At 46.0% G+C, this 22342-nt stretch overlaps 3 protein-coding genes across 3 annotated transcripts; all 3 read right to left on the bottom strand.

Annotated features, from left to right (window-relative positions):
* Nucleotides 1-1360: 1360 nt before the first annotated feature.
* triobpb (TRIO and F-actin binding protein b) lies at nucleotides 1361-12683 on the bottom strand. The gene is made up of 13 exons (XM_056406573.1): nucleotides 12026-12683; nucleotides 8994-9050; nucleotides 8601-8669; nucleotides 8061-8150; nucleotides 7726-7835; nucleotides 6469-6907; nucleotides 5390-5627; nucleotides 5037-5148; nucleotides 3967-4126; nucleotides 3634-3735; nucleotides 2910-2996; nucleotides 2390-2589; nucleotides 1361-2292 (listed from the first exon to the last, which is right to left on the bottom strand). The coding sequence occupies exons 1-12, from the start codon at nucleotides 12029-12031 to the stop codon at nucleotides 2428-2430; spliced, it is 1632 nt and encodes a 543-aa protein (XP_056262548.1). The 5' UTR covers nucleotides 12032-12683; the 3' UTR covers nucleotides 1361-2292; nucleotides 2390-2427.
* Nucleotides 12684-13149: 466 nt separating this feature from the next.
* On the bottom strand, nucleotides 13150-18782 carry LOC130188599 (serine/arginine repetitive matrix protein 5). The gene is made up of 7 exons (XM_056406999.1): nucleotides 18522-18782; nucleotides 17252-17394; nucleotides 16816-17021; nucleotides 14272-16375; nucleotides 13700-13817; nucleotides 13238-13298; nucleotides 13150-13154 (listed from the first exon to the last, which is right to left on the bottom strand). The coding sequence occupies exons 1-7, from the start codon at nucleotides 18780-18782 to the stop codon at nucleotides 13150-13152; spliced, it is 2898 nt and encodes a 965-aa protein (XP_056262974.1).
* A 1402-nt stretch (nucleotides 18783-20184) lies between these two features.
* nol12 (nucleolar protein 12) lies at nucleotides 20185-22295 on the bottom strand. The gene is made up of 6 exons (XM_056406577.1): nucleotides 22144-22295; nucleotides 21577-21682; nucleotides 21445-21493; nucleotides 21193-21338; nucleotides 20984-21081; nucleotides 20185-20703 (listed from the first exon to the last, which is right to left on the bottom strand). The coding sequence occupies exons 1-6, from the start codon at nucleotides 22260-22262 to the stop codon at nucleotides 20490-20492; spliced, it is 732 nt and encodes a 243-aa protein (XP_056262552.1). The 5' UTR covers nucleotides 22263-22295; the 3' UTR covers nucleotides 20185-20489.
* Between the last annotated feature and the right edge of the window lie 47 nt (nucleotides 22296-22342).

The raw sequence follows: 22342 nt of genomic DNA, 5'->3' as shown, positions 1-22342 counted from the left end.
TGGATTCATTACAAATCAACTGAAATATTGCAAGCCTTTTATTCTTTTAATATTGCTGATTATGGCTTACAGCTTAAGAAAACTCAAATATCCTATCTCTAAATATTAGAATATCATGAAAAAGTATACTAGTAGGGTATTAAACAAATCACTTGAATTGTCTAATTAACTCGAAACACCTGCAAGGGTTTCCTGAGCCTTGACAAACACTCAGCTGTTATAAATCTTTTTTTTTACTTGGTCTGAGGAAATATTAAAATTTTATGAGATAGGATTTTAGAGTTTTCTTAAGCTGCATAATCAGCAATATTAAAAGAATAAAAGGCTTGCAATATTTCAGTTGATTTGTAATGAATCCAGAATGCATGACATTTTTGTTTTTTGAATTGCATTACAGAAAATAAAGAACTTTATCACAATATTCTAATTTTCTGAGAGTCCTGTATATATATACACACACATATATATACATATATATACATACACACACACACACATATATATACACATACATATATATATATATACACACATATATATACATATACATATATATATATATATATATATATATATATACACTACCGTTCAAAAGTTTGGGGTCATCCAGGCAATTTCGTGTCTTCCATAAAAACTCACTTTTATTTATCAAATGAATTGAAAATTGAATAGAAAATATAGTCAAGACATTGACAAGGTTAGAAATAATGATTAATATTTGAAGTATTAATTTTGTTCTTCAAACTTCAAGCTCAAAGGAAGGCCAGTTGTATCGCTTATATCACCAGCATAACTGTTTTCAGCTGTGCTAACATAATTGCACAAGGGTTTTCTAATCAGATATTAGTCTTCTAAGGCGATTATCAAACACAATGTACCATTAGAACACTGGAGTGATAGTTGATGGAAATGGGCCTCTATACACCTATGGAGATATTTCATTAGAAACCAGACATTTCCACCTAGAATAGTCATTTACCACATTAACAATGGATAATGTGTATTTTTGATTAATGTTATCTTTATTGAAAAAAAGTGCTTTTCTTTGAAAATTAAAGACATTTCTAAGTGACCCCAAACTTTTGAACGGTAGTGTATATACATATATATATATATATACACATATACACACACACATATCCAACATACACACTATGGTCTAATATCCTAGACGGTATGTTTTACAGGGCTATTGCATTACATCATGCAGCTTTTTCTATATTTCTGGAACTACAAAGCATGTTTACTGTGTCTGTGGCGATATTCTCCGGTTAGAAGAACCGGTCTAAACACGTCTGCGTGTCGTCGGCCCAGGTGGGTGTACAGCAGCATCATTGAAATGAAACGTAGAATGCAGAAGTGTTTCTGTTGAAGTCATTTTATTGATTGCAAAAATTGTGTATAATTTATAAAGATGATACAGGCTTTACAGTACATTAAATATGAAAAAAATATTTTCAAAAAGGCAGGTAGATAAGTCATTTTTATCACAATTCATACTGTCAATAAAAAATAATTGGCTCATTGAATAAACACCTGTCATTTGTTTAGTGGTGGCACAAATATCAACAAGGATCAGGGGGGACTGGAAGCTGGAGACTTCCTGCTTCTCAGGCATGGTTTAAAAAATAAAGACATCTGTGATGTGGGACAACATTCATTCAACAGCTTTACAATCAGAGACCGACTTCCAATTCAGCCTGCCAGGAATTAGAAACGTTTGCCATCTTGTCATGCATTAATCCCAATGTACGTTTCAGGACTTCATGTTCACAAACGACACTACGTAAGCTCACTTCTTTCCAGGTAAAAAATAAAATACAACTGTAATTACAGCAAATGATAAGCTCCCATTTCTAAAAAAACAACACACAAGCCATTTCCAAAGATAAAATGACTCAAAAGCTGTACAACAAAGAACACTGAGACCACAGTAGCTCTTATGTATAATTTTTTTTTTTAAAAGCCCATCCAGTATGAACTCTATCTACAATACCTGATAATAAAAAATGTCACTCAACGAATATTCCAGTTTTCAGACCAAATGCGCACTCATACATTCTTGCACTCAAAGCAAGCAAAATCTAAAATAAAACATTAAAAGTGCAGTTTTATATAATGTGTGTGGCCCAGTGTAACAAAACCAGCTAATAGCTATTCTAGGCTGCTCGTCGGCAGAAGGGATGAAAACTACTAAGGCACCATCGCGGTCCACACGAGGCCGGAACTGTACAAGTCCTCCGCTTCCTCTTTGCTGCAGAGTACTTCTTTGATTCAGTAGTGCAGACACACCTGCAAGAAACACACAGAAAGAAATGCATGAAGAAATGAAAAAATCAAATAGATATACTTTAAATATGCGCCTCTAAAAGTCACCAGAGACACGTACCTGTCTCCAAGTCTGCCAGAGCACTGGTCTCACTGGTCTCAGTGGTCCAGGCTGTTGCCCAGCTGCTGCCCCTCCTGCAGAGCGGCCATGGCCAGCCTCAAGTGCTCCTTCAGACTCTGGATCTCTCGCTCGCTCCGGCCCTTCATCCCGCTCAGCTGCTCGTGGACCTCCGCGTAGCGCTCACCGGCCAGACGTTTCTCCTGCGGGGCGGAGAGGAGGAGACCGACTGTCAGGAGCTCCTCTTTGGGGGCGAGGCTTTCCCATTCCATCCCAGGAGGAACACGCCACGGTGCTTTTCTTTGGCCAACGAAGCCAGTTACACAGATTCTTCCCAGTGCTTTATTCTCGCAAAATAAGACAAAAGTTGCTGCGCTGCATTTTCCATAAGGCTCCAGGCTATAAGGACACGTACACATCGTTGAAAGATTTGAGGATGAGCATTCCATATCATGGGTTTACAGGAAAATTAAAGATATCCCGTATTTGTACAGCTGACACAAACAAGTGTAAACGAGAGTACCGTGTTTAGAAACTGCAGCTCGTTTCTCAGACAGCTGATCTCCTTGTTCAGGTACTCAATCTCGTTTTCTTTCACTCTGAGAAGAACCTGGCAGGACAACAACAAAACATCTGTTATTTGCTGCTAAAAAAAAGAAAAGACAAACAAAACATACATTTACCGTAAATCATAAATATCACTTTAGTCATAGAAGAGAAAAGCCGATTCTGGCAGATTTATGATAGACACAGAGGCATTCTCTGACATTTATATAGCAGAGTTTAGGCTTTCGGACATTTACTATTTATTGTGACATTCCGTTTGTGTTTTAAAAAAAACTGCAAAAAGCAGAAATGAACTGCTAAATGTTTTTTTTCTTCTTTTTTTCCTCCTCCTCCTCCTCCTCCTCCTCCTCCTCCTCCTCCTCCGATGAAGTGTCCTCCGATGAAGTGTCCTCCGATGAAGTGTCCTCCGATGAAGTGTCCTCCGATGAAGTGTCCTCCGATGAAGTGTCCTCTAGGCAAATGTGCAACTTGTATCGTGCAGTGTATTGCTCAACGTTAGCGGAAGCTTACTGTGACACAAACACTGCGGTTCATGCGTCGCACATCTACATGATTTCTAATGCAGCGGGTGATATTTCACACATCCGTCAGTTCAGGAAGTTACGAAGTTACGAGTTACGAGTCGCCCCCCCCCCCCCCCCCCCCCCCCACGGTCTATTTTCAGTGTGTAGAGCCCTTACCTCCAGTTCAGAGGGCGTCCGGTCTTTGCAGTTCTCCGAGCTCGTGTATGAGCTGGAGGATCGCGTGCGACTGATCTCCACCGCCAAACGGGCTTTTAAGTCCTGCGGGGGGGGGGGGAGGGAACAGTTTGTGTTCATGAATGACGACACTCAGTCGAACGTTTATGAAATCACACAATCCACAAACATGTCGCACTACATTCCAGAGTTCCAGCTGCTACCGCGACGCCACGGAGAACCTTCCGTCGCGTGAGATTGTCTCAGACCTCAACGTGCAGCGCGTACCTGGCCGGTCACCCACCTGGCCGGTCACCCACCTGGCCGGTCACCCACCTGGCTCTCTTTCCTCAGCTGCTCCATGTCCCTCTCCTTGCGGCTGATCTCTCGCTCTCGCTCGGCGCCGTTCTGCTCGGCTCGGTTCAGCTCCAGGCACTTCTGAGAGTAGCGCTCGGACAGTCCGGCCAGCTCTCTCTGGAAGGCCTGAGTTTCTGCCCTGCAGAAATACTCAGATGAGTAAACGGCAGAAATAATGACAAGAACAGCCGCCGTGCTGCAGAATGTATCCACATTACCTGCTTTCTGTTTACTGTGAGAGCAGCAGAAATTACAAAGAAACAAGAAACAGTTATAGGAATCCTTTTCTTAAACATCATGCACTGACAACCCACGCTAATCTAATATAAAGTGGTGGCTCCTTTATTCTGTGACTGAATACCTCTAGAGTAAAGTATCATGTTATTATATTGGATGTATTACATTTAATGAGAGCAACATGTACGCGGCTGCTTTTTCTTCTTACATTTTCATGCCCAAAGGATTTCCTTCTGCGGTTTAAAAACATATTTACCGGTCATGACCAAGAACCACATAAATGAGGAAGAGCATTCAGAAGAAGAAGAAAAAATGCAGAGTAAACAGCACAGACGAGCCCTAAAATGCCGGTTCCAGTAGCAGCCGCTGAGACGGCGCCGCGTCAAAAGGCCTCGTGAAGCTCTCAAAGGGAAAAACAATCCATGACCAAATGCTTCCACATTCCTCAAGCGCCCAACAGGACCCAGTGTCCGCTGCGGTAATGGCCTCGCTTAAACGGGGAACCCTGGATGGTTGTGGAGTCTGTCAATTCCACCTTTAATCTCGCAGAGAACCCCCATTTGTGGCCGGCTAACTCCCACTTAAAAGCACAAGAGAGCTATTCACATAAGTGACCAGCCTCGGCCTGCGCTGACCGAGACCCAGAGCCAGGCTGCAACCAGGAATGCGTCTTCAGGGCAACATGAAGTAAAGTGTCCGCACGGCAGGGGTTTATATGCATGGACAACATCATGTTTTATTTTGCCGCGGCACCAAGTGTCCGGGTGTACATCTCCACCACGCCGCCATGAAACACATTTGAAGTCTCTTACTGTTGCTGGGCTCGCGAAGACTGCGAGTCGAGCGCTCCGCTGCTCAGCTTCTTGACTCTCTCCACCTCTCGCTCCAGCTCGTCTTTGTGCTTCTTCTTCAAAGCCTCCATTACTGAAACGCAAACAAGACAAGCTGAACACAACTTCTATGTGATGTCCCGGGGGCTGATAAAATGGCACGTGGAGGATTTTTGCTAAAGGACCCCAGAGGGAGAGAAAGAGAGAGAGACCGCGGCCAGCCAATGCTAAACATGTTCACAGTCTTTATCTGCACTCCAAAGCTCTGGAGATGAATTGTTTTTATGCATATCTGTGGCTACAGATGGACTTTCTCCTCTGGCCCGTCTGCTGACCTCGTGCCGTGTCGCGGGTCTCCTCCAGCAGCAGCTTGTCCTTGTCGGTCTCCAGCTCCTTGAGCTGGCGCTCGTGCTGCCGCTGCAGCTCCTCCATGGCCTGCCGGTGAGCGCGCTCCATGGCCCCCAGGCTGCGGCCGCAGGGGGCCTCGGGGCCACAGCCGCCCCTCACGCCTCCACCCCACCGCCCTCCTCCTCCTCCCTGCAGTTGCTCCAGCTGCTGCCTCAGTGACGCCACCTGAGGAAAGAAAACGAAGGAAGGTAAAGCCCACTGAGCGACAGAAGCTGATCAGATTACCATCAAGTGAATAGCGTGTGTGTGTGGTGGTGGGTTGGGTGGGGGGGGGCTTTTGGCCAAACATGAGGCACAACTGTTTTTAAGCAACAGTAGCAATAATGCATTCACCCTCACCGACTTGTAAACACCCCCCACTGCAAACACACACTCGCCACATGACCACGGGCAGAACCACGATGCATCCCCTTCCTGAGGACTCATGGCGCCATCTCTCTCGCTCCACTGCCACCATGGGCATCGAGCGCTTCTTGGATTTTAGAGTCGTTTGTGCTCAGAATTTTGACCCGAATCACTGCCGACGTGTCAAATCCGGATTAGAATCAAGCTACAGACGAAGCTTGAACACAAAAGGAGGCATTCAGCGTTCACTATGATAATATAATCGTGTAATTAAAGAATTAATGCATCTATGTTGCTCGTTAGCATGAATGTAACAGCTCCTGTTTATTAAATGAATAGTCTGGTCCAGCCTTGTGGTGCAGCTGCCTGCGTATCACGTGAAGAGAGACCGCAAACAAAATCAAACCAAAGACGCACATCACAACACACAGAGAGAAGAGACAGGAGTTTCAGCAGCGTTTCCTCATCAAAGTATCCGCGTCAGACATCTTTACTATTGATGTTCCACAGCATGGCTTAGATGGAGAAAACGTTGCTGAAGAGCCGGTCAGGAAAAACAGCATCAACATGCAGGAAGAGGAAAGGTTAACTTCATCCGGACAGATGAGTTCATTTGCAGTTTAGTAAATTTGCAAATTGGAAAATCATCTCCACGCACTACCTCCCTCTGCAGCGCCTCGTTGGCTGGCTGGCTGGAAGGCCGCGATGACATCAGCGGCAAGGAGCTCATCTCCTTTAACGGCATGCGCTCAAACTCCGCCCACTTCCTCTCCATCTCATCCTCGGTGCGCGGCCTCTGGTTCGAGCCCCCGCCGGTGCCCCTCCTGGACAGCACGGCCTCCCACTGGCTGCTCGTGTTCCTCTCCTCCTGCCACTGGCTGTGCTCCCTCCCCTGGCCCTCTGCCGCTTCTCTCTGACTGGCCGGGCCAGGCGAGGCGGGGACAGGGGACAGCTCCACGTAGTCGAACCTGCGATGAGCCGGCGTAGCGGAGGTCGACACCTCCGACTGAACAACATCGGCATGACGTGATGACGGCCGACAGGAAGACAGCAGAAAGCGAGAATGGGAGTTTTCCTTGTCACTGCTGCCGTCAGGTAACCTAGAGAGGGTGACAGACAAAGACACACATTATAAACCAAGGCATTTAGTACTTATTCTCCTATCGGATAACCTCTTAAATCACATTTTAGTCAAATAAAGAGTTCAGTCAGGATAACGAAAGTCAATCAGAATCATACAAAGAGGGAACATGAACACTCATAGCTGGGGGCGAGTCACTAGGACAACAAAACACATTGGTGCACCCAGTAACTTAAGAAACTTTGATTATTCTTCTGTGAGTAAAACCTGAAGTTGCAGGTGCAAAGTGAGAAGCAGCATCATATCAGAGTATTTAGTCGAGGCCGAGCTGCAGCAAGACCTCAAATGAGCAGCGCAGGAATGCTGAGGCAACGATCTTAAAATAGGAGAATTTGAGGCAAACAACTTGGAGAACTGAAGCATAAAACGTAGCTCTACATTTAAACAAGTATCTTTGGGTAATTAATATTTAAACATGCGATTAGTAGATCTGACACGATTGCTCAGTCAGCTTGAAAAAAAAAAAAACAGGACGAAGATTGAAAATAAGATGAAACTCCTCGACTTCATTAAGGTCGAAGATAAGGTTACATATAAGTGATAAAATAATACATTATATATAATAACTAATATTTAAATGGCAATAAATTCAATGCGGTCACAACTGACCGCTTTGTAACTTACATTTGCCAGGTCTGAAATTATGTATTTTTACATTTATTTTAGCCTTAGCAAACTGAGCTGATGCAACTTTAAATTTTAGGAAATTACTTATTTTCAGTTTGATTATCTCCTAAAGTTGCTAATATTTATATTTAACAATTCAACAGCAATTACTGTGTGAGATCTGGAGAGCTGCTGGGCCGGATGCACTTCTTCAAAACCTCGATCCAGTTGCGCCTGATCCCGGCTGTCATGGCCGACAGCGTGTGTGCAGCCTCTCGCGTCTGCAGAACAAAAGAGAGAAACCGGTTATGGAGACACAAAGATGTCACAGAGCTGGAATGACATGGAAAGACAGCGAGACGGGGAGAGAAAGGTCGGAGGAGAAAACAGAGTGACAGGCGTGGTTATGGCTGATATAAAGAGGACAAGAAGTGAAGAACATGAAGAATGCATTCACACACAAACACTCTCTCTCTGAGAGAGACGCCCGTAACAGAGATACGCACCTGTACCTGAAACCCATAGTTCTTCTCCACATCAAACTCGCACACCTTCACACAGGACTTGAGGTCAATCTCTCCATCAAAGTCATCTTTCTACACGGAAAACACAGAGACAAATAACATAAGACGCTTGTTTACATGTAAAGCGCTCAAGTTTTTTAGGATTAATTAAAAATGTCACATAGAAAACAAACACAGGGTTCTTACACATTTTGACCAATGGATTTCCATGACTTTTCTATGACTTTAAACCAAATTTCCACGACCAAACCAAAATCTCGGTATAAACATGAACAATTTAGAAAATGTTGTGCGTTTTTGAGCGTCTTTCTTTAAAAAAAAACATATCCATTTTTTCAAACTCGGCGTAAATGAACATGTGAATATAACAACATTTCCATGACTTTCCCAAAACTTTTATGATGAGTTTTTTTCCATGACTTTTCCAGGGCTGGAAATGACCATTTTAAAATTCCATGACTTTTCCAGGTTTTCCATGACCGTACGAACCCTGCAAACATGTCTAATAGAATGAACACATACCTCCTCTGCACACGAGTCTCTGTAGTACTTCAGTCCAGCGTCAGTCAAAACAAACCAATGCTTCTTCCACTAAAGAAACACAGCAGAGCTCAATTAATCCAAGACTGACCTCAGATCAGCAACTCTCAGCTTCAAATGTGACAACCATCAAAACCAAACGACGACAATATCGGAGACGGTCAAACCAACTACAGCGCTTGATGTTCAGAGTCGGCGTGGTCTGAATAAGCAACGAGAACAGGGAGGCGTCGTGTTAAGCAGCCGGCCCGCGGCGCGTGTGAAGAGAGAAGCTCATTCGCTCTGGGATATCATTCGCCATCGATCCCGTGCCGCGACAACGGGAACGATCGGCCGCCGAGACGTGGCGTCCGGAGTACGACGTCCGCGCCTTACCTCGCCACTGTCGTGCAGTTTGGACATCCATCCCTTCTTGAAGTTCAGGAGGTCGGGCTGCGGGGGCAAAGAGCAAACAGTCACTGACCTTCATCCGAATGCGTGGCAGACATTTTACAAACACAAAACCTGAAGGAAGGAAACAGAGAAAGAGAACAGAAACAAAAACAGGACATGCACCAATTTCAGCTATATCGAAGGGCGGGGCATTCTCACTATAATTATATATCTATACACAAGCGATTAGCAGCTACCACACCATCCCGGGGTTTATCATTATAACCAATACAATGCTGCCACACCACTTTGCCACCAAGACAAATAAACCAGTTTATATTGTACTTTTATTAAAATGTATGTTGAAACTGGTGCTCCTGGCTAAACGCTTCTTTATAATCTCATTTTAGACTATTTCTTCCCGACCGCATGAATAAATTCGGATCCCTATCTGACCTACTTCTTGATAATATGAAACACACTGCAATCACTCAGCAGTGCTGCTCTGTTGCCCTGCAGCACACGAGAGACACGACAAATTAAAAAGACACACGTGAGGCGATAGATGACCAGAACAACCAAGTGTGTGTCCAGGATGCAACACAAACGCCTGAAGACAGACAGCGATGAGGAACCGGAGCAGCGCGGCGTTCGTGATGACAGGACAGATCTGGGAAACTCACGGCATCTGCAGAATCTGGGAACACGGCTACAGGAACGTTGCCGTTTCAAACTCGACACATCCAGCACGTCTCCTGCTCCAGCCGGGCGGGAGATGTGCTGGATGTAATAAAACAAGCGTCGCCGCTCTGCAATATTTCCAGGAACAGGCCCGTCTTTGGCGTTTGACGTAAAGACGGGAACATGCGTTCTGTAACTAAAGATGTGGCGATCCCGGATCTAGATTACACACTTTCTTTCCACCGTACATTCCACACTGCTTATCTCTCTCTCCTTCGCTAGCGTTTACATTCCACACATTTAAATCTCTTTCTGCATTCGTCATCTCGTCTCTCGTCTCCTGGCATCTCATTCCCATCTATGTTTCTCTCTCCACTGCAGCTTCTCGTTCCTTTTATTCCCGTTGTGTTTCGCTTTGCTCGGCTCCCTCACGGTTCGACCGCTCAATTAATACGTCTGTTTGTTCTTGTCATCTCCAACCACCCCTCTTCTGCATTTATATTCCTTTCCTGGCGTCAGTCATGCTCTTGTAGGCCACAGTACCAGCTACTTTTTCCAAAACCACTTCATCTAGGCTTCTGATCTTTTTTAATCTACCACACTTTAAGGTCTGGTGACCTCCAATAGACTGTAAACTAGCAACATCATGTGAAGACGATAGCATCTTCAATATCCTTTCATTCATGAATGACGTGACAATAGTTTAACCCTCCTGTTACCTTTGGGGTCAATTTGACCCTATTCAATGTTTAATGTCGGTGTTCTTTGGCTGTTTTTCACTGTGTCAAACATATAAGAAATATCAACTTTTTTATATATTTAAAGGGCTATTTAGGTAGTCAACAAACAAACATAAAGTACCTCACACTTAAACTTGGGAAACAATATTAATTCTAATAATTTTCTGAAGGTTTTAATTGCTGGGGTCAAATTGACCCCGAGGGTAAAATATGTCAGTAAATATAAAGGTAACAGGAGGGTTAACGGCCTTCAGTATTGTTGAGTATTTTAGCACACACGTACTGTATATGCACAAATCATAATCAACAATAACAGCTGGATCATCAGGTGCCGGATATAACTACAACTGGACGCTTGTTTTATTGTTGCATCTCATGAGATCCCTTCTCAAACTACAAGGTTGCCGGAGAAGGCTGTAATGAGTCAGACTTCATCATGACATCAGGTCATCTCGTTGCCCATGTGCGAGGGCGAGCTGTGGCCGCAGGAGGATCCAAAATGAAAGGGCAGCATGTGATGTGAATAACCCTGATGCCACAGTGCTCCTCCTCGTCACGAGCTCTCGGCTCAGAGAGCTCGCATCAAAAGGTCAAGAGGGTCAACCACTGGTGAGACAATGTCCATTCTTCCTGCTCCTGTCTCCCATCACTATGGACGAGTATAGTCTGGTGAGCCTCGTCCTTTACAGACTGTATGCTTCTCCTCTCCACTTGTTCTCTATGCTTCTCCTCTCCACTTGTTCTCTATGCTTCTCCTCTCCACTTGTTCTCTATGCTTCTCCTCTCCACTTGTTCTCTATGCTTCTCCTCTCCACTTGTTCTGTATGCTTCTCCTCTCCACTTGTTCTCTATGCTTCTCCTCTCCACTTGTTCTCTATGCTTCTCTCCACTTGTTCTCTATGCTTCTCCTCCCCACTTGTTCTCTATGCTTCTCCTCTCCACTTGTTCTCTATGCTTCTCCTCTCCACTTGTTTCTTTATGCTTCTCCTCTCCACTTGTTTCTGTTTAGTTACTTGGAGCTCTCTGACCAATGGGAAGAGGCGTAGAGCCCAATTATACAGGTGTGCACTCATTGTGATGACAGCAGTTAGCTCTGGGTAACTTTATTTTTGTATATACAAGTTATATAATTATTTTTGGTGCAGTGTGTGTGTGTGTAAACATGTGCCAAAGCTGGCTGTAAAAACTGACGCATACAGTCCAAGCTACTGGATAATGACTCTTCCTGCTACTGTAAACAACAACACAGGGTAAACAGATCAAACTACACCAAACATGGACAGGAACAAAAATGTACAATAACACGTTATACATGAACTCACTCCTGCACACGCAACACCACATCTCAGTTTTAAGCTAGCTGGTTTGGAGACTTGTCGTTAGCTTAAACGTGCTTCGAGTCAAACAAATGCGAACCGTAAAAGTTCACAAACTAGCCAAGTTATCTCACTTACATTACTCTTTTTTTTTTAACCAGACATAGACGCAGACTGAAGGAGTTACCTCCTGGGCCGCAGCTCATTTCATAAAACGATGTGTTTTATGCTAATGTAACGCACACATTCAGGAAGAAGTGACAGGGGGAAACCAAACCGCTCTCAAGGTGCAACTCACCGTCATGATGACCGGATCCAGAGGGTAAAATAAAGACAGAGAAAAATCACCGTTACCTCACACTCCTCAAGCTCGCCCCTCAGCTTAAGCTAAACCTCGCCGGGGAGGAGAGAGACAACAAACTTTACTTTCTCCCGAGGACCCTGACGTTACGCGACATGAGATGAAACCCCGCCGCCATGATAACCGCATCAAAGGAGCCGCCGACGGTTAGTCTCTCCGGTCTGAAAGCCCGTTGAGCGGATCGCGGAGACCCCGTTTGTGCCGAGAAGTACCGAAGACCCAACTTTACGACAAGTCGCGAGGAGCGAACGTTAGACTTCTGCCTTCTTGTCTCTGCTCTCTCTTTCTTTTTTTCTCTCTCTCTCGCTCTCTTTTTTTCTCTCTCTCTTTCGCTATGTCAGCCACTTCCTGGGCGGATCCGCGAAGATCGTTTTGCGAAAACAAGCCGAGCCCACCTCACCATGGGGCGCTATAGGTTCTGAACCCGGAGTCCGGGGACCTCCAGCGGCTTAAGGGGACCCCAAAGGAGCAATACAGCTCCGCCTTGTTTGCACCCACGACAGGTTCTACCGTAAGAAGAAAACGTGTAACGCTGGTAAACACGAGGCGACACTCCCTCCCTTCCTTAATCCAAAAACTCTCTCAACACACTGATCGAATTTACTTGCAGTGTTTTCCAAACTGAAAACTGTCTTTCAAACAAAAATGGCGCCCCCCCTCCTCCAAAATAAATCCTCTCTTGGTAGCTATTGGTTTCAGTTCAGGAATTTCAACACATGCCCCAGCAGACCACAATTGACAAAGCTCAGTCAGTCTTATGAAATGCCTGCAGGGTGTCGGTGAAGTCTATGGACACACAGCAGCCGGCGGTCATGAGTTAAAGGGTAGATCTACTGCAGATATGCCAGCAGGTTAAGGTGCCAAGTACATAACATCTTGACAGTTATGACCAGGATCTGTGTGAACACTGGACAAGCTGCTATGTCTAGTAAATACGTAACAGAGAGATACCATATATTGAAATAAGACTGCAAGGGCAATAAACTTGCATTGACCCATGTGTGCTCCAGGTTTTATTATGTTCATTACAAATATTAATGATAGGAAAATCAGCCGTAGCTTCAGCCTGCGGCACAGTGGGGGAGAGGTTGTTTACACGTACGTGTAGAAAGAGCCCATAGATTTACTGTAAATATACTGGCTGTTTACATACCTGCATTTGTTCTGATCTGTGGTGGTTGCCCTCATCGGCCGTAGGACTGACAGACCTCTGGAGAGGAACAGCTCGGAGTTATGAAGGTAATCAAATGTCCGACTGAGCAAACACGGGAACCTCTGGTGCTTCACATCCACAGATATGTTTCATATGTGGTGTGTGGTATGTAAAAGATGTGGTTATGCATTAACATAATATAAGAGGTGAAAACCACAGAGCTGCAATTCCACTGCAATGGATTATATTGAGCACTCTTCTGTTGCAGCTCTCTCTCTGCCTATGAAGTTTAAAAACAACAATAATACGACTCAATGTATTAGTGTATTGCCAATTTTGCTAAATGTAATATTCCCAGAGTAATGTTTAGTTTGATCAAGGTTACTCTAATAAAACATGGTTTAAGACAGCTAATATTCTTCCTTTATTAAAACTCTCGTCCGACCCGACCAGCCTACCTGCAATGAGGTGGAGGAGTGAGCTTGAGATAGATGCCCACTGCCACCGTAGTGCCAGTCTCTCTCAGTGTCCCCCGTATCGTCCCACTCTCTGGAGGGATGCTTGCTCAGGGAGTGGCTGAAACAGCACAAACAGGTCTTCAGTGTGTCTGATTTGATCAAATGTATTCAATCTGATGGATTCCCTTAGCTATACATCAGGAGTTTGCGATCGACATCATTAAATACCTCAAAAATACACGTAACACAATGGGAATTATGCAGAAAACCCAACTTTCCCCCCTTCTTGAGCATGTGCCAGAACATTTGCACAGTCACAGTTACCTATGCTAATAATAAAAAAAATTGGCCACACGCCTCCAATTTATAATCAAGGGCGATTCCTCCTTCAGCACAGTTAGGGAATGGTTAACTTTAATTATGTTTTTCTCTGAACAGGAAGTAGAAAGAGATATTTAAGAGTTATTGAAAGGTTGCTGCGCGTGGCCCAATGTAAGGCTAACGTACATGCATATCGCTTATATGACGCCAACACCACTCTTACGTTCTCTGTGGTGTCATCTAAGTCTGACCTGGCTGGTTTAAAGAGCTCTTGTCTCCGAGAAGGCTGCTGGTTCTGAGGCCGACCCATGTGGCTCGCCGCTTCTCTCTGAGGGATCATCTTGACCTTTGGCACGTCGGCCAACATGGCGTACTCCTCCCTGTTCCGACCTGTTGACCCCGCCGACAGTTGACCCGACTCCGAAGACTCCACGGAGCTCTGGGAGGAGGTGTGATTCCTCAGTTGAATCTGAGGCGAAGGAGAAGGGCTCCGTGCGTGGCGGGTGGGCCTCTTGTCATTAGGGGAGGGGCAACGATCGACCTGGCCGTGTCTAGCAACCCCGGACCTGCTGCTGCCGGGGCTCCTGGGTGTTTCCAAGGTGACAAACTTTGCTTTTCGGCCATTCGCGGTCTGTCTGGAGGGCGAAGCAGCGCGAGACAACGAGGAGCTGTGGCGGGAATGAGTCGACTCCCGGCAGGAGCGCGGCGAACGATTGGAGTCCGATTTGGAGTCCGATTTTGAGTCCGATTTTGAGTCCGATTTTGAGTCGTGATAAGTGTTTTTTCTCTGAGAGGAATGGCTGGAATCTCCGTTAGTGACCTGTCTGAGGATCGAGTAGCCTGGCTGGTCACCGCTACCTTTTCCGGCAGGAGAGGAGCTGCGGCTGTTGTGATTCTTGGCGTTAAGGGAGGAGCTAGTTTCTGCTTCCCGCAGTGAGCGCTGCTCAGGAGCATCATAGCTTTTCCTTGAGGGCAACAGACTTTGGCTCTCACGACTTCTGGCAGAACTGTTTGCTTCAGACTTGCGCAACAGGGACTGAGAAGGAGCTTCACAGCTTCTGCTCGAAGGGGAGGAGGTGCGACTCTCACGCCTACGGCTGTGTGAAGAACCACTGGTGTCTGTTTTCCTAAGTTGATGCTGAGTAGGAGTTTCATTGCCTCTCCTTGCAGGAGAAGAACACCGGCTGCCCCGACCTCGATTGTCACCGACAGCGCTAGATTCGGTCTTGCGGAGTACCGACGGACTTGTGTCATAACCTCGTCTGGTCTCGGTGTGGCTTTCATGTTCTTGGTCATTTAGTCCATTCCTAGCGGTTGGGCTGCGTAGCAGAGCTTGGCTTTCAATATCATAGCCTTCTCTTATGGGGGAGCCACAGCGTCCGTGGTGACTACGTCCGCTTAGAGACGCAATTGACTCAGATTTATGAAGGGGGGATTGGCGAGACGAGCTGTAATTTCTCCCCGGCGGTGAGTATCTGTGACTCTCACGGTCGGAAGATCTCCTAGACGGAGACGACGGAGGTGAAGTACGAGCGTCGCTCCGGCGTCCGTGAGATGAACTGCTGGTGATTTCCGTTTTGCGGAGAGACGTTTTGCCTAAAGGGTTGGAGTCCCTCCTTGAGGGAGATGAGGATCTGCTGTCACGACCTCGACCAATCGAAGACTGGCTTACTTCAGTTCTCTTCAAGGCACTCCTAAAATCAGAAACCGTGTTGGTCTGGGATTTCACCGAACCAGCAAATGATTTAAAGTTTCTTGGCAGAGTTCCTGACTCGCCATGTCGCCCGTGAGGGCTTTGCAAGGAGTTTCTGGATCCTGGCTCCGTCCCTTGAGACCACCCTCCACCATTAGAGGTATGCCGGCCGGGGGAAGCGTTGGGCTCACTGCGTCTAAGCGGTACGTTTCCCCGCGCGGGAGAAGAGGAACGAGATGGCAGAGCTGAGCCTTGCCTTGAGGCCTCAAAGCGCCCTGACTGATGATAGGAAGAGACGTCTGAGGAAGGGTTTCCCCGACCATAGGAACCGCTGAAACCTTTTCGCCCCGTTGAGGCCAGAGACTCGGCTATCTTAAAAGGAGTAGGACTCGGAGAGCGGGGGCCGACTATTTCATAGTGGTCAGGAGGCTGGGTTTCCAATAGATAGTCATCATTTTGCCTTTCAGAGGCCTTGCCGAGATTAGGGTTTCTGAAGGGGATGGTGTCTTTGGGCTCTACGTCTCTGCTGCCGAAGATAGGATGTCCTCTCTCAAAATGGCGGAATGGAGCAGGCGGCTTGTTATCATTGAATGAGAGGACACCCGCTGCCCTCCCCAGGGAGAAGTACCCACTTTCGCGCTTCTGTGCGTCTTCTTTCAACCCTGCAAGGAAAGAGAAGTTGCACAGTTGTGACTGCAATAGAACGAAGGAGGGGTGAGAGAAATAAGAGATCATCAAAGATCAACTACTGAGCTACTACCAGAGGTTTCCTGAAACCAACTGAGCGATATTGTATTCCTCTTAATTGCTCTGGGACACAGCTGGCGACATGAAACAATATTGCCAAGTAAAGAACACCTCTGGGTGTAACAGGATATGGATTGGTCTAGTGCTGGAAGTCAAAGGTTTACTGAAGGCTCTCCCTATTGGTGCACAGGACTGCATGTGTTCAAATAAGAGATACTATGGTAAATTTCTTCTTCCAATGCTTCGATTGTGTCATCTATGCATCTTATCTACTATAATCAATGTATCCCTTCTGCCAAGGAATCAATGAAGCAGTTGACAAGCGTCACAATATACCAGATCAGCTTTCATGTACCTGATTGACCTCTGAAATTGTCTCTGCTCCGAGTGTCGTCCATCCAGGCCCGGGGGCTGGGCCGATGGGGCGGAGGGTCGAGCCTGGTCATGGCGAGCTTCGTCGAACGTCGACGGATCGGCAGGTATTCGTCCTCTGCACTGACGGAGCCACTGAACTCGTCGTAGTCACTGTGGTCACGACAGCTTCGCGGAAGACGAGATGGGCTGACGGGATCAGAGGGTGAAAGATGAGAGGTTGAGAGGAGGGGCGAAAAGTACGAGGCAAAAGAAGGAAGAGAGAGAACTATTCAATCAGTATGACAGGAATTTCATAGATTGCATCATTGCAACATGAATGTTAAAGGTCAGAAAACATGGAACATCATAGATTAAAGTCTACAATTCCACTTTCGTGGATCTCCTGAGTTACGTATCACCGCCCTGTGCTGTCCTACCTGCCGCTGCTGTCATCGTTGTCGTCGCCGATATAAAGCACACAGTCGGGGCTCAGGATGCACAAAGAGCTCTCCCCATGACCGAGACGGCCTCCGTTGACATCACAGTCGCTGCTCACCACCGACAGACCGTCAGAGTCCTCCTGATAGGATGACAGGGGAAGACACGGACCAATCACAACGCCTCAGCAAACCCCATCTCTCTTTGAGTGACAGACGAAGAGGCACTGATGTCGCTCTCCTACATCTGTCTGTCCGTCTCCATCTCCGTGAGCAGAGCGTGAGCTGAATAGTGTCCGTCCCCTCTGCGTGACACACACTCGCATGTTCAGTCTGCCGTTCGATTAGGGTTACACCTCTGTAACTCGACCTGGCTCATGGCTTTCCTCATTAATATTTCACCCTTTTTTCTTTCTTGCCATAAAACCTCAAAGACTTAAGATGTCTTAACCCTAGTTAACCCTAGTTAAGACATCTTAAGATCCAAAACAGGGACTTCACTGTCTGTAAATGTCAAAAACTGGCATCCATCTTTTGTAATTTCCAGGAAGCTGCGGGTGGGCAGTTCCATTGGAGCTGAACGGGTTCAACTCATGACGCCACTATGGGCTCTAAAACATCACTGTAACCAGATAACAGCAGCTGTGACATGGGAGCAGTAAAAAACAGAAACAAAGTTGTCAGAGTTGTAATACTGTATAGAAACACGCCCTTCGTTCTGTGTGTGGCCCCTGTGTCTTATACTACTAGTGATTCCCAAGAGGGCAGTAAGTGATCCAGCTTCATTAATTTATAATAGGAGCCACTGCTTCCACCGCGCTCCTCGTCAGTGCCTCTCCTCCGTCACTGACCGTTTCTTGATTTACTCAAAAGCAACAAAGACTCACACATGATTTTAAAAAACGGTGTTGCCATGTCGGCCGTGTTAAATTCGGGGGGCACCTGATTTCTTTGAAAAACCCGGAGAAACGCTGACTTTTGAATTAAGTGAGAAGATTATTTTTCATTTAAATGATATCATGAAACATAATGCATAATTTCTGACCTGAAAATCTGAGTGAAGCCACACAGTAGTCGACTACTTGAGTCTCTCTCCTCGACTTTGTATACGTCAGCGTCTCGCTGCTTCACTTGAGACTTCTAATGCTCTCATCTCCCTTCAGGTCCAGCTAATCCCATCACTGAGCACATATTCTACTCTTGTTCCCACCTCTACCCGTTACCTAGTTACTGTGTTCACCTCCCTCCCTCGACCTCTCTTCTTTTGTACCTTGCTGCTGGTGTCTCTTTCCTCTGCCTGCGATGGGATCGGTGTTAACACCACTCCTTTTCCCAATACAATCCCAGCATCACTCCCAGTTTTAGCCCCAATTCCAGTCTGTGCTGTGGACTTCTGCTGTGGCGCTGCCTCTGCGCCGTCCCCAGCGCCGGCGTGCAGGCGCCTCTGACGCAGGCAGTCGTGGCATCGGGAGGGGTCGAAGATGTTGGGCTGGAACTTGGGGCAGATGGACTCATCGCAGGAGAGGGGCATGGTGAGGAGGCCAGAGGGGGAACCTGCCCGGTCATCGCATCCCTCGGAGAAAACAGGGAAAAGGGTCTAGGGGCAATATCCCAATGATAAAGATAAGATAAAGACAAAGAGATTTGTATTGTCATTGTTGTTATACGACGACATTTCGTTTGATAGCCCCTAGATATAAAACAAACAGCCACTAGGAGTTTATATTTAAGACTTCTAAACGTTAGAAATGTGTTGCACCTATTAAATCACCTTGAAAAGTAAAGCAGTGTTATGTACGGCTTAAAAAATACATAGGATTATAAGAATTATATATTTTCAGATCATCCTCCACACCAATAATTTGACATGAAATCAGAAAGAAGAAAAAAGACTGACATTTCTGGGAATAAACAAGTCTGTGTGCCGCTGAGCCTGGTGACGCTACATTCGAGACACGTGTAAACACAGAGCAGCAGCTCTGATGACTCATCACACTTAAGATAATGAAACACAATCCAAACAGACACTGTCCCCTAAGATTAGCCTCACTGCCACGAAGCACATGCACTGTAATCTACCTTAAATTTACAAGCTGCACAGCTTCTCTACGAAGACACTGAACCCCCCGTTGCTTCACTGCAGCCCCCTGCTCCTGAATAACTAAGTATGGGTCAAATGCAGAGAATAATTTCCCACTGAGATCAATAAAGTGGACATTATTATTATTAAATCAACCAATTAAGACCATATAAAGTCGATAAATAAAACTAGTAACTTTTGACGTAGGAATCATAAGAATCGATGAGCATTACCTGACGTGAGGCTCCCGCTGTCAGCTCCACTTGGAGTACGTCATCGAGAGGCTGAGGATTAGCTGCCCTGCAGACCCCCATCAGCCACATGCCTCCTCTTCCCCCATGCTCTCTCTCCTCCAGAGCGGCCAAACCCTCCAATCCATCCGATTGGCTGCTGTGACAATGAGTGAAACTGAAGCAACCGTGACATCCATGCTGGCTCTCGGTTAACACAGCGGAGGCCCCGAAGCACAGGCGGACCCTGGAGCCACCACGGAGCCAGCGGCCGGCCGGTGTCTCCATCGAGCGGTTGTATTAAATATCATGGGCTTTAGAAAGCGAAATGAAACTCATGCTCGTGACAGCTGGCACACGCTGGCTCAGGTTAACGTAAATAAATAAACACCGGCGGGGTGTAGGTTTAACATAGGTTCAAACCACTGGCTGTGTGGTCTAGGGTTCTGGAATAGGTACACAGTAAGAGACACAGTGGTTGGTTCTCCTTCAAAACCCACACAAGGGTTCCTGAGCTAGGCCGAGACACAGAGTGATTTCCTGATGCTCCAGAGAGGATGTTGACAGCGTCAGCTTTCCGATTAAACAATAGCAAGACCAAATAATTCCACACAGAGCACACCGACAGTTTGTGAGATGTGGCTGCACCACACGGTCAAGATGGATCTTTTATTGAATTACATTTTAACCAAATACACTTCAGTTTGTACACGATTAAGCGATAAACAGTTTGAGCACAATATTTTAATGAGGCAGGTACACTGGAAATATCCTGAAATATCACAATACACGTTCCAACAGAGCATCCACACCAGCTGGTGCTCATTTGACACCGTTCTCAGCACTTCCAACACAGGAGGGTACATACGCAAAAGTCCATTCTGTTGCACAGTTCCAACCCTACTTCAGAGCCCCCCCACACACTCTTTCACACCCGATGATGCACCTTTTTCCCGGTCAGTCGGCGTCTCTGTCCCTTGCTGGTCCTCCCGGATTTCTTTTTAGTCTCGGCGGCGTTCTGTTTCTTGTCTGTCTGCTGGCCTCGTCCACCTCGGCCTTCCTGCTTCCCTTTCCCCTTCCCCTTCCCCTTCGCTCTCCCCTTGGTGGTGAAAGAGCTGAGCGACGAGTTCAGGGAGCGGATCCTGTAGCAGCAGGAGGGGGGGGGGGGGGGGAGAGAAATGCAGCTGGATTGAGCGTGGCTGGAGGAAGACAGCCAGACAACTGAAGACCGCCGTTATGTCACCACTGTATTGTTGTGGGGTATAGCCCAGAATATAACAGTCGGACGACCTGTGCAATCATGAAGTGATCAGTTGATCAACCGATTCGTTGATGTCTGACCAAAGTATTCAAGTCACAGGAAAGAACTGGCGACACTTAATTGATGCTCATATGAAGAATCCTGCATGATAACCGACTTACTTTTTGTTCATGATTGGATTTCCAGCTTTTCTCGGCATCGCTCTTGTTACCTCCCCTCTTTCTTTCCCCGTTTCTTCATCATTGCCGTCTTCATCAACCTTGAAAGCAAAGATCCTCTTTGTTAATGACATTTAATCGGCATCAGCCTCCTTCGTCCCGATCAAACACACGTGACTGCCGTCAAGATGTGTCGAGGGTTTACTGCTCACCTGATTTGCCACCGGTCCAAGCAGGTGAGCCCCCGTCAGGTCAAGTTCAGTAATGGTTGTCACGGTGACGGTGTGGTTGGGGTGATCGAACTGCACAGACTCCGTTTGACCGGTTATCACATCTTCCAGTTCATCTTCAGCCTCCTCTAAGAAATGAAATAAAGTGAGGAAAAACCACAACAACAGGCACATATTCTCAAGTGTTACAGGGAAGTAAAACAAACATTAATAAGAGTTTAGCTTTAAACTCACCGAGAGCATCTGTCCGCTCCTTCAGCACCCGAATGTATTCCGTATGCCTCTGAAAGCAGGCAGACAGAAACGTCATCAGTGGATTGTTTCCTCACCCGCTCCCACCAAGAGGCTAATTTACTTCACACTTACTTCTTCTCGGACTCTGATCTGCTCTTCCTTGATTTTCTTTCGAATTTCTGACACCGCCACCTTCCTCCTTTCAACCTTTCTTTTGTGGAACCCCGTTAAATACTCCCTGGCAGGGCAGAAGAGGAAGACACTTCAGAATCAGACGTTCTCTACCGGTTTGTGGAGCATAAAAGACATATAAGTATAACCAACGATAATAAGAGAATACAACTTGGCTTGGTGCATTTTCTTGGAATTGCATTGTGTAATTACAATTCACAAATAACATCGTAACAATAACGTTTATGTTACAGTTACTAAATTAAACGTGGACAATAATATGATGGCTCAAAACATCACAATGCTGTTAGGGCTGGAGTTAAATAATGTGACTAACTTCACGGTACTGAGCTCTCAATAACCTAGACGTATTGTGAGCCATCATGTACTTAAGCTATTATTGTTAAAACATCTGCACTTGCTTGGTTTGTATACTTTGTAGAAAGCTAACTAGTGGTTACCGACGTTGGGGCTAATGCTAAGTTGCTAGCTGCATAATACATCACGGTTATCGGTAGAAACACTTACTCTCGGCCTTTGTCGTCAAACGTCACGATGTATTTTTTTTCTCTTCTCTTGGAGCCGGGCTTAAATTTACCGTTTTTAGACTCATTCTTTGTTTTCTTTGTTTTCTTTGTATTTTTCATGTCGTGCACGTGAGTTTACCCTGCTCTACTTCCGGCTTCTGGTGTCGAGGAGCTCGTCGTTCAAATATGTCCGACTAGAA

Source organism: Pseudoliparis swirei, chromosome 23 (genome assembly GCF_029220125.1).
Source record: "Pseudoliparis swirei isolate HS2019 ecotype Mariana Trench chromosome 23, NWPU_hadal_v1, whole genome shotgun sequence".
In the NCBI taxonomy this organism is placed as follows: domain Eukaryota; kingdom Metazoa; phylum Chordata; class Actinopteri; order Perciformes; family Liparidae; genus Pseudoliparis; species Pseudoliparis swirei.
This window is presented reverse-complemented; position numbering and strand designations above follow the sequence as displayed.

Excerpts from the sequence above, each read along its gene's own strand:
- LOC130188599 (XM_056406999.1), bottom strand. The coding sequence starts at position 18,782 with ATGCCCCTCTCCTGCGATGAGTCCATCTGCCCCAAGTTCCAGCCCAAC. Across the intron at positions 17,395-18,521 it reads AAAGAGACACCAGCAGCAAG|GAGGACTCTGACGGTCTGTC; the intron begins GTACAAAAGAAG and ends TCATCCTATCAG. Across the intron at positions 17,022-17,251 it reads AACGATGACAGCAGCGGCAG|CCCATCTCGTCTTCCGCGAA; the intron begins GTAGGACAGCAC and ends TGATCCCGTCAG.
- triobpb (XM_056406573.1), bottom strand. Across the intron at positions 2,997-3,633 it reads GGACGCCCTCTGAACTGGAG|GTTCTTCTCAGAGTGAAAGA; the intron begins GTAAGGGCTCTA and ends TTGTCCTGCCAG. Across the intron at positions 2,590-2,909 it reads AGCTGCAGTTTCTAAACACG|GAGAAACGTCTGGCCGGTGA; the intron begins GTACTCTCGTTT and ends TCCGCCCCGCAG.
- nol12 (XM_056406577.1), bottom strand. The coding sequence starts at position 22,262 with ATGAAAAATACAAAGAAAACAAAGAAAACAAAGAATGAGTCTAAAAAC. Across the intron at positions 21,494-21,576 it reads AGATCAGAGTCCGAGAAGAA|AGGCATACGGAATACATTCG; the intron begins GTAAGTGTGAAG and ends GCCTGCTTTCAG. Across the intron at positions 21,082-21,192 it reads TTGGACCGGTGGCAAATCAG|GTTGATGAAGACGGCAATGA; the intron begins GTGAGCAGTAAA and ends TTTGCTTTCAAG.